The sequence below is a fragment of the Salvia splendens genome, chromosome 8, assembly GCF_004379255.2.
Source record: "Salvia splendens isolate huo1 chromosome 8, SspV2, whole genome shotgun sequence".
In the NCBI taxonomy this organism is placed as follows: Eukaryota; Viridiplantae; Streptophyta; class Magnoliopsida; order Lamiales; family Lamiaceae; genus Salvia; species Salvia splendens.
Window position 1 is genome coordinate 27,587,409 of NC_056039.1, and position 13,578 is coordinate 27,600,986.

Genomic DNA, 13,578 nt, shown 5'->3' on the forward strand with positions numbered 1-13,578 from the left:
TTGCCGCGCCATACCTTTGCCCATCTGAGCGTCCACAATGGCTTTCGCCCCGCCATAGCTCAGCCACAAACTCTTCCTGTCATATCATCAGCATTAAAAATCCCTCTGTCACATCATCAGAACAAGCAAATAGCCCAACAATAGCCTAGTCACATCACTCCTAATTATATAAAACAAATAATTGACAATCACACAAAATACGGAAATAAATTTACGACACAGATACGCGAAAATTCAATAATATTATTTAAATTAAAAAAAAGTACATTAAAAAAATACATTAATTTACGACACGGATACGGGAAAATTCAATAATATATTAAAATTAAAAAAAGTACATTAATTAAAAAAAAACTCATCTTCCACACACGAATTACGGAATTACATAATTAAAAATTACAATCACGCAAATACGGAATTAAATTTACGACACAGATACGGGAAAATGCAATAATTTTATTTAAATTAAAAAAAGTAAATTATAAAAAAATTACATAATTTGAAAAAAAAATCGGCTAGCCGATTCCGAGCCCGCAATGGCGGGTAGCGGATCGCCTAGCGCCCGCGAATCGGCTAGAGCTCGCCGATCGGCTAGCCTAAATTGTCGCAATGGAGGCTAGCGGTCGACTAGCGCCCGTGATCGGCTAGCCTCCATTGTGGATGCTCTCACACTACTTACCATTCCATACCTATGTATTTCAATTTTTTCTCCATTTTTGTCGCCTACCTCACTACTTGTTTACCTTATTTTAATAATATAATCCCTTTATACGTCGGGGATAATAATACTGAGAATCTAACCGGGTTTGTATTGTGATAGATGACTTTAAAATATGTTTTTGTACGGGTGAATACCTTTGTTAATTATCAAAAAATAAAATATGTTGGTTGTGTGTGTTCGTAATTATTTTTAAGTACTACTATTAAAGATAACGCGTGATTTAGGTTATGTAATTATTTTGCACTAGTTAAAGATTAGGGGAGAAAAGAAAGAGGTTAGGGCAGGCCTATCAACTTGTGTACGTGGTGCTTAATACTCAAGTAAATGATTAGAGCATCCGCAGCAGTGCTCGCTGGGACGGACGACGTCCGTGCCGCTGGCGCGGCACCGCTGTCGCCGCTGCTGCACTCCCGCCGCTGGCACGGCACTGCTCGATGCATCGAGCACGTCCGTGCCGCTGAGCAGACTATGTTGCGCGTTTCTATTGGCCAACGGATTATCAGTTGGAAATTCTGTTTTTTAAAATAAAAAATAATACCAAAAATTAAAAAATATATTTTTTTTCAGAATCCCAAAAATATGGTCGTTTTATTACCGTTTTTCTGAATTTTTATTTATTTTTTATAATTTTTTTTATTCCCAAAATCATCTATAAATACACACATTCATCATCCATTTTTCACATCAAATCATCTCCCATTCATCTCTCATTCATATTTTTTCATACAACTCATCTACATCTTCCTCTCTCACTCAAACCCTCTCAAATGGATTTCACCGATATCATGGCGGAAGCGGAGCGCGAAGAACGAGAATACTATGAACAATATTGTGTCGCCTATGAAGTCTATGTCGCTGCCACTACCCCCGCCCCTCCTCCTCGACCAACTAGATCAATTCGCCACTACATCCCTCGTGACCGGGAGGGAGCCAACGAAAAGCTCATTGTCGACTATTTTTCCGACCAGCAGCGGTTTCCGGAAGATTACTTTCGGCGCCGTTTTCGCATGTCAAAACGGTTGTTTATGCGTATTGTCAACACATTGTCCGCCCGTGTTGAATACTTTCAATCAAGTAGAGACGCAACCGGTCGGCAAAGTCTCTCGGCGTTGCAGAAGTGTACTTGTGCCATCCGACAACTTGCTACTAGGCAAACAGCTGACCTCTTCGACGAGTATTTGCATGTCGGTGAGTCAACTAGAATCCTATGCCTTAGAAATTTGTCAACGGTTGCTTCGTCTTCACGAAACAGTCCATGGTTTTCTCGGTATGCTTGGCAGCATTGATTGCATGCATTGGAAGTGGAAGAATTGCCCGACTGCTTAGAGTGGGCAACACTTAAGCGGCCACAAAGGCGGCGGCCCAACACTTATCCTTGAAGCGGTCGCCGACTACCGCCTATGGATTTGACATGCATATTTCGGTATTGCCGGATCCAACAACGACTTGAATATACTTTATTCTTCACCACTCTTCAATGATGTTTTGAATGGTGTAGCACCGGCGATCGACTTCACCGTCAATGGAAATGCGTACCACATGGGTTACTATCTCGCCGATGGTATCTACCCAAGGTGGTCGACTTTCGTGAAGACGTTCAGCAATCCGCAAGACCCGAGGCGGGTTCTTTTTGCGCAGCGTCAAGAGTCTGCTCGGAAAGACGTCGAAAGAGCTTTTGGGGTCCTTCAAGGCCGATTCAACATTGTGAAGGTCCCGTCTCGGCTGTGGTACGTTAAGAATATCATCGACATCATGTACACGTGTATTATCTTGCACAACATGATTATAGCTGACGAGGGACCGGGGGCGGCTAACTTTTACGATGAGGATGAAGCCGGAAGCTCAACCGCTAGGTCTCCCCCACGCCGAGGTGTGCATACGACGGTGGGCGAGAGGATCGAAACAAGAAACACAATGCGTGACACCCGAACCCACACTGAGCTACAAGAAGACCTAATCAAACACATTTTGGCGAAATTCGGCCATGAGTAGTGAGTCTTTTTTATTTTATGAATTTAATTATGTAATTTTTAATTTTTAGGATTTTAATTATATAATTTAAATTTTGTAATAGTATTCTGGGTATTTTTAATGCATTTTAATATTGTGAAAATGTTTTTATTTAAATTGAATAATAGATTGTGGGACCATTGAGCATGTCCTTGTGGAAGAGCATGGATGTGGGTGTTGTGCTCTTACCTAAGAGTACGGAGTAAAAAATAATAAAAATAGGTCCGGGCCCACATCCATGCTCTTTGGCAAGAACACGGATGGGGATGCTCTTAGCGAACTAAAACCAATCAAGTTTAGAAAAAATTGAATTGATGGTTTATTTTAGCTATGACACATTCTGGAATCTGGATTAGCGGATGCAATTTCTCATTTTAAAAGGAGAAGAAGTTTGGGCCTGTGAAAGCCAGGTTTATTATTCCCATCCACGGTTTTAAAAAAAGCAAATACTGGTAAGTTAGATTAAAGAATTCAGGTTGATTCGATTAGATCTGTTTTCACTGTTGCTTGCCATCGAAACTACAACTTGAAAAATTAAAGTATACACATAAAATTGTAGTGGGTAGCAACCCTCACAATCATATCGAACTCATATTTCATCCGTCTCAAAAAAGTATGAATTATTTCCTTAACATAAAAAATACTATGAATTTTTTAATTTTAAAATAATTAAACAATAATTTACTCATACAACATTTATTTACTACTTATAACATTTATACTGATATACATGTGGAGCTCACTCTCAATTACCATTACCCTTAATATCTCTTTCTCTCATTTCCAACCAATGCAAATTGACAAAAACAAAAGGTTTGAGAAAAGTTTAATCAACCAAGTATTTTAGACGGATATTTAATTTATTAGCTGCATATATGATTCTACGCTGCCTTTCATATATTCAAAGTCTCCTCTCTCACACGCTTAAAGGACCTAAGGTTTCCATACTTCTATTACCATACGCGAGTTAAAATTGAACACCCCAATTTTTATAAAAAGAAGAATGTTTTACAATATTTGTTGATGGATTGGAGAAAAAAATGTAATTATTGTTATATGTGGAGACAAAAAAAAGGGGTGGGGGTTATAATAAATTATAGGTGTATGAATTTGTATTCCTTTTTTTTAAAGTTAAGGTAGCAGTAGAATGAATGATAAAGAAAAAGTACTAGTATATACATTTTGATCTCCAAGTACGTGTCGCAAGGCATGAACACAATAGGACATGTGTTGTAACACCTGTACTATGTCTCACTGCACTCTCAGTGTCACAGTCACTTGTATATATGGAGTAGTATTGAGGAGAAGATGCACACACACACACACACACTGAGGAAGAGCAATATGGGGAAAATTGGGAGCGGAAGAGGTTGTGTATGGGCTATTGTTATGCTGGTGCTGTTGTTGGCAAGTGGTAAGTTGAGGTGTATGTAATGTATTGTATATGCATTTTGATATGGAGAATAACAGATAGATTACTTTTACTTGGCAGAAATTGGGGTGGCACCGGCATCGGCATCGGCATCCGTGGTGGAGCAGAAGAGGACTTGTGAATCGAAGAGCCATCGGTTCAAGGGCACATGCCTCAGCGACAAAAACTGCGGGTCCGTGTGCACCACAGAGGGCTTCCACGGTGGCAAGTGTCGTGGCTTCCGCAAGCGCTGTTTCTGCACCAGGCCCTGTTGAATCAATATCCGTCTAAATAAGCATAGCATAGCCTGTCCTAAATCCTAATACTCTTATCTTCACATGCATGTATCACCTGGGCCGGCGGACCAGCCAACTCATCTCTTTCGAGTTCTACATATTGCTATCTTTATTAATAATGCCAAACTATTGCTATCTTACATTTTTCAATTTATTTTATTTTGAAACTTAGCCATTCCAAATTTCCAATAAAAATAGGTAGGTACTGATAGAATTGAAAACGGTAACTACTTGACATCATTTGTCAGTGTGTTTCTTAAGGAGGCCCAACAAGGCAACATAAAATGGGCCGCACCTTGCAGTGCCCTTTTTTTAAAAAAATAAAAATAAAAATAAAAATAAAAATGACTCAAACTATAAAGAATCGTGAAAAAAAGCACTAAAACCATGTACACACACTAACTCATGCTATCAAAATCATTTTGTTCGTCATACTCGTCAATCTTCCTCGATCTTGGGAGGCAAGTAGAATCGTATGTAGCCCATCTCTGCAATCTTATACTCGACCACCACCACAGGAAGCTCCGAGTACAAACTTAAAGTGACAGTGCTAGACAATGGGGTCGCCTTAGTGAAGGAGTTGTGTCACGACCGTACTTCCTAAGAATAGAAAGTACGGTGGGTCGCGACTAATGGGGGAATTAAGAAGTGGGGAAGAAAGGGGATCGCGATTAATGGGGAATTAAGAAGCGGGGAAGAAAGGGGAAACAATCAAGGGTAGGGAAACAATCAAGGGTACGACATGTAAATCTTAGGAATAGAAAGTACGGTGGGTCGCGACTAATGGGGGAATTAAGAAGTGGGGAAGAAAGGGGATCGCGACTAATGGGGGAATTAAGAAGCGAGGAAGAAAGGGGAAACAATCAAGGGTAGGGAAACAATCAAGGGTACGACATGTAAATCAAAAGATGAAACTTTATTACCAAAAAGATGAAGATGAAACTTTATTACCAAAAAGATGAAACTTTATTACCAAATTATAGTTTAGAATCACGAAGCAACAAGGTTTGTAGGGAAATAGTTCAACAGATTAAGGAAAACATAAGAGTTTTTAAAACTTGGCAAAAACGGAAGCATTTGAGAGTTAGCTACTACTATGTATGAAGACACAATAGCAACCGGAACATTTAATGAATGCGGTCTTTGTCCAAATGCTCAACATCCTCCGTCCTCGTCAACGCTCAACCTGCAAATAGGGAAAACACATGCAGAGGCTGAGTACTTGATGCACTTAGTGAACTCATGCCCAAAATACATTTTATCAATAAAGTTATGTCAAGCCATCGTTGAGTGAAACTCGGGTTTTACTTTAAAAAATGCCAAGAAACACTAAAATCATTTCCATAAAAAGGTGTCTGCACAGACAATTATCATCGTCGTCCTCCATCATGTACCATATCTGAACCATCATGTGAAACGAGAATGTGGCCACAAACTCGATCACTGGACCGGCCGACCCAAAGGACGGCTCACGATCCCCATCAGTGCACTAGCCTAAGTAGGGCTTAGACCCTAGTTAGACCCGAATTCGTTAACCATCAAAGTCTAGTAGAACATTATTCTAGTAGACAATCAGATAGGCAATTCAAAACATAAAATACGGCATGACATAACATTTAAACCACTCTTATCTCACCATATACATATCATTGCAAATAAAGGAGTTTAAGTAATAGAGCCGACCTCAAAAGCTTAGTAATTTCCTTAACAAGCTTCTCGATCCGACTTTAACGAGCGTACGAAAAACCTTTTTTGAGAAAATTAAAGTGCACATCAATCTCAAGAAAGAAAATATTTAGAATGCACGCACTCTAATTAAAGTCTTTTATCTCGTTTCTCGATTTTCGTGCATTTTCGATTATTTGGCGACCGCCCAAGGCGTCGCGGGCGACGCCGGTCGGCCGCTTTCACCAATACTTACTCCGTTGGCTCCTCGTATTTTTCTCCACGGTATCGAATTACGAAGCCTCAAATTTATTCAAGCGCATAAGTAAATTATTGCAATTACTTCTATTCGAAATTATATTTATTTCGGACTTGAGATATATTATTCATCCTTTACATTAACCAAGAATTACTTAAGTAATTCCCCACAATTAAATATTGGCCCAAAGATAATTATTTACTTAGTCCACCTTATTCCTCCAAACCCATTTGATGAGGCCCAATAAGAAGGCCCAAAAGAGTGACCCACATACACTCCTTCCTCCACAATCGGTCAAACCCCTCTTTCTTTTCCTCATTCCACACAAAGGATAAATTCCCCCAATTCACGTCGTCTCCTTCACTACACCCAAGTCCAAATGTCGTCGCCAGTTTGCTGCCCTAGGTTCAAACACCGCACCGCCGCCGGTCACTGCGGTCTGCTGTCTCCGACAAGATTCGCTGCAGCGCCGCCCTCGGTCAGACATCGCCGCCGGTTTGGCTGCTTTCGACGCTCGAACAGCCCCGCCGCTGTCAGAACTCGACTCGAACAGCTCTGAAACAACCCCGATTGACCCCGAGAGATAAGTTTCTTTTACAATTATGCTCTTTCGTTTCAGTTTTCAATTAATCAGTTATGGGTGTTCAATTGTTGGAGTTTGATTGTTGATGGAAATTATGAGTGGGAGTGATGTATGATGAACATGATATGAATAACACTGATCAAAAGGAAAGGGATTTATACCTTCGTTGCTATGAATTTGATTGTGAACTTGGTAGAGCCGAAAGGAATGGCTCCTTGAACTTGGCAGGTTTGAATCTGTCAACAATTATTGCTAAAGTTGATTTCGAACAGTAGGAAGAAGTCTCCAAATGAATTGATGAAATGGATTACCTAGTTTGGGATTGAAATGAGAACGAGGCAGCTCTTCGAACTCTTGGTTTCTGCTAGGAATTTCATAGAATCATTCCATAAGTTCTAGGTTGTGACGGATTGGAATTCAAAGGAAAGTTTGAAAGGAGGTGATAGAACCTGGAAATCAAAAGCTCTTCTACTCTCCTTCTCTCTCGGCTCTCTCTCTCTCTCTCACTTTGTTTTTGCTTGGATTGCAGATTGTAACCGTGTTTATGAGGGAGTGAAACCAGGAGAATTAGTTGAGATTAAATCCCATTCAATTAGGTATTTAAAAGGTAATTAGTGATTGCACTTAAAATTGTGATTAAATCCTCATGATTAGGATCTAATTGAGTATTTTATTTGCAGGTAACGGCTCATGGAGTGGAGTAGAAGCTGAAGCAATACTCTGCAGAAATCTCACGCTGGAATGGGAGCAGATTTATGTCAATCTGAAGGAACAACCGTGTAGTATGGAAGAGGGAAGGATTGGGCTCAAAATCTATCTCCCATATTTTATTTATTTGTTGAAGTTCATAGGCCCAAAATGATTTATTTTGTTGTAAATAAATCAAGCCCAAACTTATTTATTTGCCATAGAACTCTTCTATTTTCCATGGCCCAAAGCCATCGTGAACCAGCGTTTGAACTCTAATTCATCATTTGAGAAGTCCAAGTGTATTATTATTATATTGCATTCTTGTTCACAAATTGAAGTTCATAAAAACTTTAATTATTTTTGTCGTCCCATTCCCGACAAAGATTAAAAAAACACCCAACGCAAACAATTAATATTTAGTGTTGTGCTAAATATTAATTCTTTAAACGATCCTAAATAGTACTGCGTATAGTACTTCCAAAAAATTTCCACGAAGACCGAAAGTATTCCTCTACACCAAAAACAATTCACACTTCGCAAGTATGAATATTAAAACTGTCTCGTAGTAACTTGGTGTTATTCCAAGTACTATAAAATTCATCTCAATCACCTTATTCAATCACGCCAAGTATAGCAACATCAACGTCATTACTTCAACGAGACTTTCAAACACGTCTCCTAGCAAACTCCATTATTTAAATAAAAGAGACATCTCATTTCACACCAAGCACATAAATACTATACTCCATAAACAAACGAGATGCATGGCATGATAACAAAAGTTAACTTTGACTAATTCACGACATAATGTAATTAATATTTAAAAAGTACGGGCGTTATAAGTTGAGATACCTAAGAGCAAATGTGAGAGATACTGGCTCATTCATCTTCTCAATTACAGTGGCATCATTTGGCTTGTCAATAGTGGTGTTCTGCCTACATAAAATATTTGCAGTTCCAATATCACCTGTGGATGAGAACTTCACACCTTCCTTCGTAACAGAGATGGCAACTGTGTCACCAATGCTACTAAGATCTTTGCAAATCCTTGAGAACTCAACAGATGGCATGCGAACAATAGCATGGTACTCAGCTTCTGGGAGTCCTAGATGCTCACTGTCAATGTCCATGAGCTTCATCTCAAAATCTGAGATCTTATCTTGTGTGGGGCTTTCGAACACGAAAGTGACAGTGTCGCTACCGTCGTCGGCCTTCAAAGTGATGATATCGTCATTCCCGGCGCACTTGAGCATTTTAGCCATGTTGTTGAGGTTCATCCCCATGGAGATGTTTCGGTCGCAGCGGTAGTGCTCGAATCCCTCCGAACGGAGCAGCAGAGCCACCAGCGCCACATGGCTGGAATCCATAGCCTGCATCGAGAAACCGTTGGGGGAGCAGTGGAAGTTGCCATAGGTTACTAGCTCCTTGATCGATTCCAGAACCTTCTTCTCTTAGAATAAAGAAGAAGATTGGGAGAGAATAAATCAAGGATCAATTCCCTACATTAAGGGATTGACCAAATCATGTATAGACTAGGAATTATTCAGTTACCATATGAGGAATATTGTGTACTCCTATTTAATGGGAAGATTGTAATGAGAATAAGAATCAGACCATTTCACCAAAATTTTCGTTGTTGTCTGTCATGGTATCAGAGCGGGTTGTCGACTGTGGGTCATATTTAACTGACCCAGTAGTATATCTGGGCTGAAACAAAAAAAAAAGATTGACACAACAGTATAACTGGGCTGAAAATTTGGGCCAGTGGTCCAACTGATCGAAAAAAAATTGGGCCGATTGTCCAATCGATCATAAAAGTCTAACCCCTCCAAGATTCACGTTGAAGGGTTTGAGGGTGGGTGTTGGCAATTGAAACATAAAATTAAATATAATAATATCCCACATCGGTGTACACAAAGAGCTTAATCCACTATATAAGTCTCATGGGCCTCTCCTCTTATCACCAATTGGTTTTAGGATGGAACCCATGGATTTCTATCATCTTCAACAGATTCCTCTGCACCAACCGTAGCTCCAACATCTTCGCCCGATTCCTAGAAAATTGGGGAAATTTCGTAGCTCCAACATCTTCACCAACTAGGAGGTTGCCGATACTCGTGGACGACAAGGAGAGAACGGGAGAGGGTCGGCGATTGGAGAGGCGGTGTTTGCCGATTTTCACAGAGGAGGCGACGACAGTCATGGTGGTAAATAGACATGCACAAAACAGAACCGGACCGCCGGTTCACAAACCGGGACCTGCGCCGGTGGTTCAAGCGAGTCGGTTCAGGTTCAAAAAAAGCGTGAACCGTAACCGGCAGTTCAAAACTGCCGGTTCGCCGGTTTGAATCGGCACTTCAGCGGTTCCAACGGTAGGATTCCGGCTAGGGCGTAGGTTTTCAGGCTAGGTGTGCAGAAAAACCGGCGGTTTACGTCAGAAACCGTTCTGGCGTAAACCTATGGTTTTCGACGGTTCAGCACCTTTTTCATGTGACAGCGTATAGGTGGTAGTGTATATGCCTGAAAACCGATCAGAAACCGGTGGTTTCCGTCAGAAACCGTGGACTGAACCGCCGGTTCAGGCGGTAAATCGGCCGAAATTTGAAATTTGAATTTTTTTATTTTTTTATTTCTTCCAATTTTACTCCTATAAACACCCCACTTCCCCCATCATTTTTACTCACCCCATTCTTGTGTTAACAAGGATTTCCTTCTCAATCTCAATTTTTCTATTCTCTATCATCATTCCCCCTAAGTGCTCAAGTTGTTTATACTATATTTGTTGCTGTGTTCGTAATTTACCATTTATTCAATACTCCATATTCCATACTACTTTCATTTTGCATTATGTCTTCTTCTCGTGGTAGACCGGGATGTGGTGATCGAGGCAAAGGAATTTCCCAAGATCAAAGTAGTCGTCCCCAAAGATCAAAGTGACCTAGTCGTCGAGAAGTTATGGAAGAGGTTTTCCGAGTGGCGGCTGAACGCATGCAAGTAAGTTCTTAAAAATAAAATTATTTTTACAATTCATAATTTCATAAGATTGAGTTTTTTAAATTTTGTTTTGTGTTCCTAATTAAAACTTCAACTTATATAATATTTATAGATAGAAGAAGATCATAGGATGGTCATGCTACTCGCTGAAATGCATCAAGGTGGGGGAGGGGCAGTGGTAGTTCCCAACAACAAGATGACGAGTACGACGTGTCTATATCGTCGGACTCGGACAACAATGATGATAGATCTCATTCTCATATTCCGTCTAGCACCGGCGGAAATGAGGACATGCCTCCCCCTCTACCCACTAAAAAAGCATTGAATCTGATATTTTTGGTAAACACTACAAGAAGGTCCTGGTGGTAATTCCAAGTCCTAATGATCTGTTTTCTCAAGAAGAGACATCGGCGTTTCATGCATATTGTAACAATTGTGATAAAGTCTACAAATTTGTGAGTGGTGGGGGATATGGCACCCTCCGTCGTCATTTGGTGGTAAAGCATCCAGTAGAATGTGGCACTGCCTCTACCCAAACCCAACTAAACTTCCAACCCGATGGCTCGGGTTCGTCAGGTACGCCTCTTTTTAAATATGATCCAAAAAATTTTGCTGACGTTATGACTAGATGGACTACAATGAAGCATATTTTCCTTTTAATGTTTATGATGACAAAAAATTTGAGGTTACTATGCAAAATGGTTTGAACGTAGCTGTCAAAAGAATAGGTCGAATGACCATTCGACGATCTACAGTTCGACAATGTTTGGAGAAAAAAGTTGAATTATCATGTTATTTACTCAACTTGGGACACAAAGACATTCATACATGGGCATTACGGTTCACTTTGTGGACAATAGTTGGACTTTGAACAAGCGTTTGATTGGTTTTAGAGAATTTGAGACACCACACACTGCACCCGAAATTGATTCTTTAATTATTCAAGTTTTGAATGAATTTCAATTATGCAATAAGATATTTTCTGTTGATTTAGATAATGCAACTGCTAACACTGCAAGTATTAATGACTTGATTGCAGCTTGTGCTCCGGTTATTGGAGGTAAGTATTTTCATCAAAGATGCACATGTCATATTTTGAATTTATGTGTACAAGATGCGCTTGAATTATTGCAAAAGCATGTTAGTCCTATTAGAACTGCAGTTAGATTAATCCATCAAAAGCCGCCTATTGGCAAAGCTTGGAATAAGTATTGCCATCAAAAGAAGGTAAGATATACGAATTTTACCATGGATGTGTCTCATAGATGGAATTCGACATATGATTGTCTGAATTCTACTTTGACGCATAAAGATTCTTTGTGTGATTTTTTTAGAACCTATCCCGTTTCTGATTTATATATGTCGCATAGTTGTTGGGATCATAGCGTGAGTTTATTTAAATTGTTCAAATATTTCAAAAATGCAACTGTTGAATTATCGGGTGTTTATTATTGCACTGTTGTTCATATTTTAGAGCATTGCATGTATATATTACTTCGTTTTAAAACTGCGATGAAAAATGTTTCCTCTTCTCCCGAATTGATGTGTGTTTTATATTATATGATTGAAAAATGGTTTAAGTATTTCAATGAGATTCCAACGGTGGATCCAAAAAGAAAATTAGTCGGTACCTCCAGGATTTTAGATTTTTATTATAACAATTTGAGTTCTATTGATCTTGGTCCACTTTAAGCATTGCAAGCGGATAGCAATGACCAATATGGAGTAAACCTAACCAAAACATTTTAAATAAACCTCCCGGACCGGTCAATTGTCCAACAAACCTTCAAGTTTAACTTGCGTGCTCTCTACACCGAATATGAAACCAAGTATAACAGTACCCACCAAGTCAGAAGACCTACCCCTCCTCAACAACATAATTTTGGCTTCGCATTTCAAACTAATTATGATGACCCCGGCGCACAATCCCAATTAGCCGACCTATACAGCTACAGCACCGGCGGAAGGTCGACCTCAGGTACGGTAAGTGAGTTAGATTTATATTTCGATTCACTCTTCTCCTTTGGTGATGAAGGTCCTACTTCTCCCGCCCAAATCGACGTCCTAGATTGGTGGGGAACACACGAGAAAGATTTTATCATACTTGCGTCAATGGCCAAGGAGATTTTTTCGGTTCCGGCTTCCACTGTCGCCGTCGAGTCCGCTTTCAGTGTTGGATCACGTGTGTTGGATGAATCAAGAAGTAAGCTCTCGGCGAAAAATATAGAAGTCGTGATGTTACTTGATGATTGGGCCAAAGCTGACGTCAGTGAACAAGAAAATGATTGGGATGATCGTCAGGAGGAATCACAAGAAGAATTCACCGGGGATGAATCGTTGGCCAACCGTCAACCGCCGGCCAAGCAAGCCAAATAGGTAAGTAAGGTAAGAGAACTACGTGAGCTTTGATTCCCTGATGCAAATGAGCATTAGGGATACGTAGGCACCTCAACTTAAATAAAATTTAAGTTGAACTCAAGTCCTTTTTCCTTTTTTTCTTTTTTTTCATTTGTTTCTACTTTAAAAATATGCAAATACAATTAATTGTATTTGTATATACTCTAGTCGGTTAAGTAGATTTCTCTATAAGGCTAAATGCATGAAACTTTTGACAATTCTATTATAATTGTTGATTGTTAGACTAAACTCAACATTTAAGGTTGAATTGCTAAATGTGTCCGCAATTTAGTTATGTAGAAACATCCCCTTCGCCGACTAAGAGTATATATACTTATAATAAATTTATTGTTCAGAACTTCAAGTCTTTTTTGTAATTTGTAATTAGTAGTAGTGTCGTTGTATTTAAATTTTTTGTTTAAGACTTCAAATTTTTTGTGATTTGTAATTGTTGTAACTTGTAATCTCAATAAAATTGTAATTTTCATCGTGATTTTTTGAATTTTATTTACGCACATTTTATAAATAAATAAATAAGAAAATGCAAAAAAA

At 39.4% G+C, this 13,578-nt stretch overlaps 1 protein-coding gene and 1 long non-coding RNA gene across 2 annotated transcripts; one reads left to right on the top strand and one right to left on the bottom strand.

Moving 5' to 3' along the window:
* Positions 1-5,438: 5,438 nt before the first annotated feature.
* On the bottom strand, positions 5,439-9,676 carry LOC121745101 (proliferating cell nuclear antigen-like). Its single transcript, XM_042138882.1, has 3 exons — positions 9,642-9,676; positions 8,488-9,084; positions 5,439-5,624 (listed from the first exon to the last, which is right to left on the bottom strand). The coding sequence occupies exons 1-3, from the start codon at positions 9,674-9,676 to the stop codon at positions 5,594-5,596; spliced, it is 663 nt and encodes a 220-aa protein (XP_041994816.1). The 3' UTR covers positions 5,439-5,593.
* On the top strand, positions 6,519-7,946 carry LOC121745102. Its single transcript, XR_006038769.1, has 2 exons — positions 6,519-7,552; positions 7,626-7,946. It is a non-coding gene; the product is annotated as an uncharacterized LOC121745102 (long non-coding RNA).
* Positions 9,677-13,578: the final 3,902 nt, after the last annotated feature.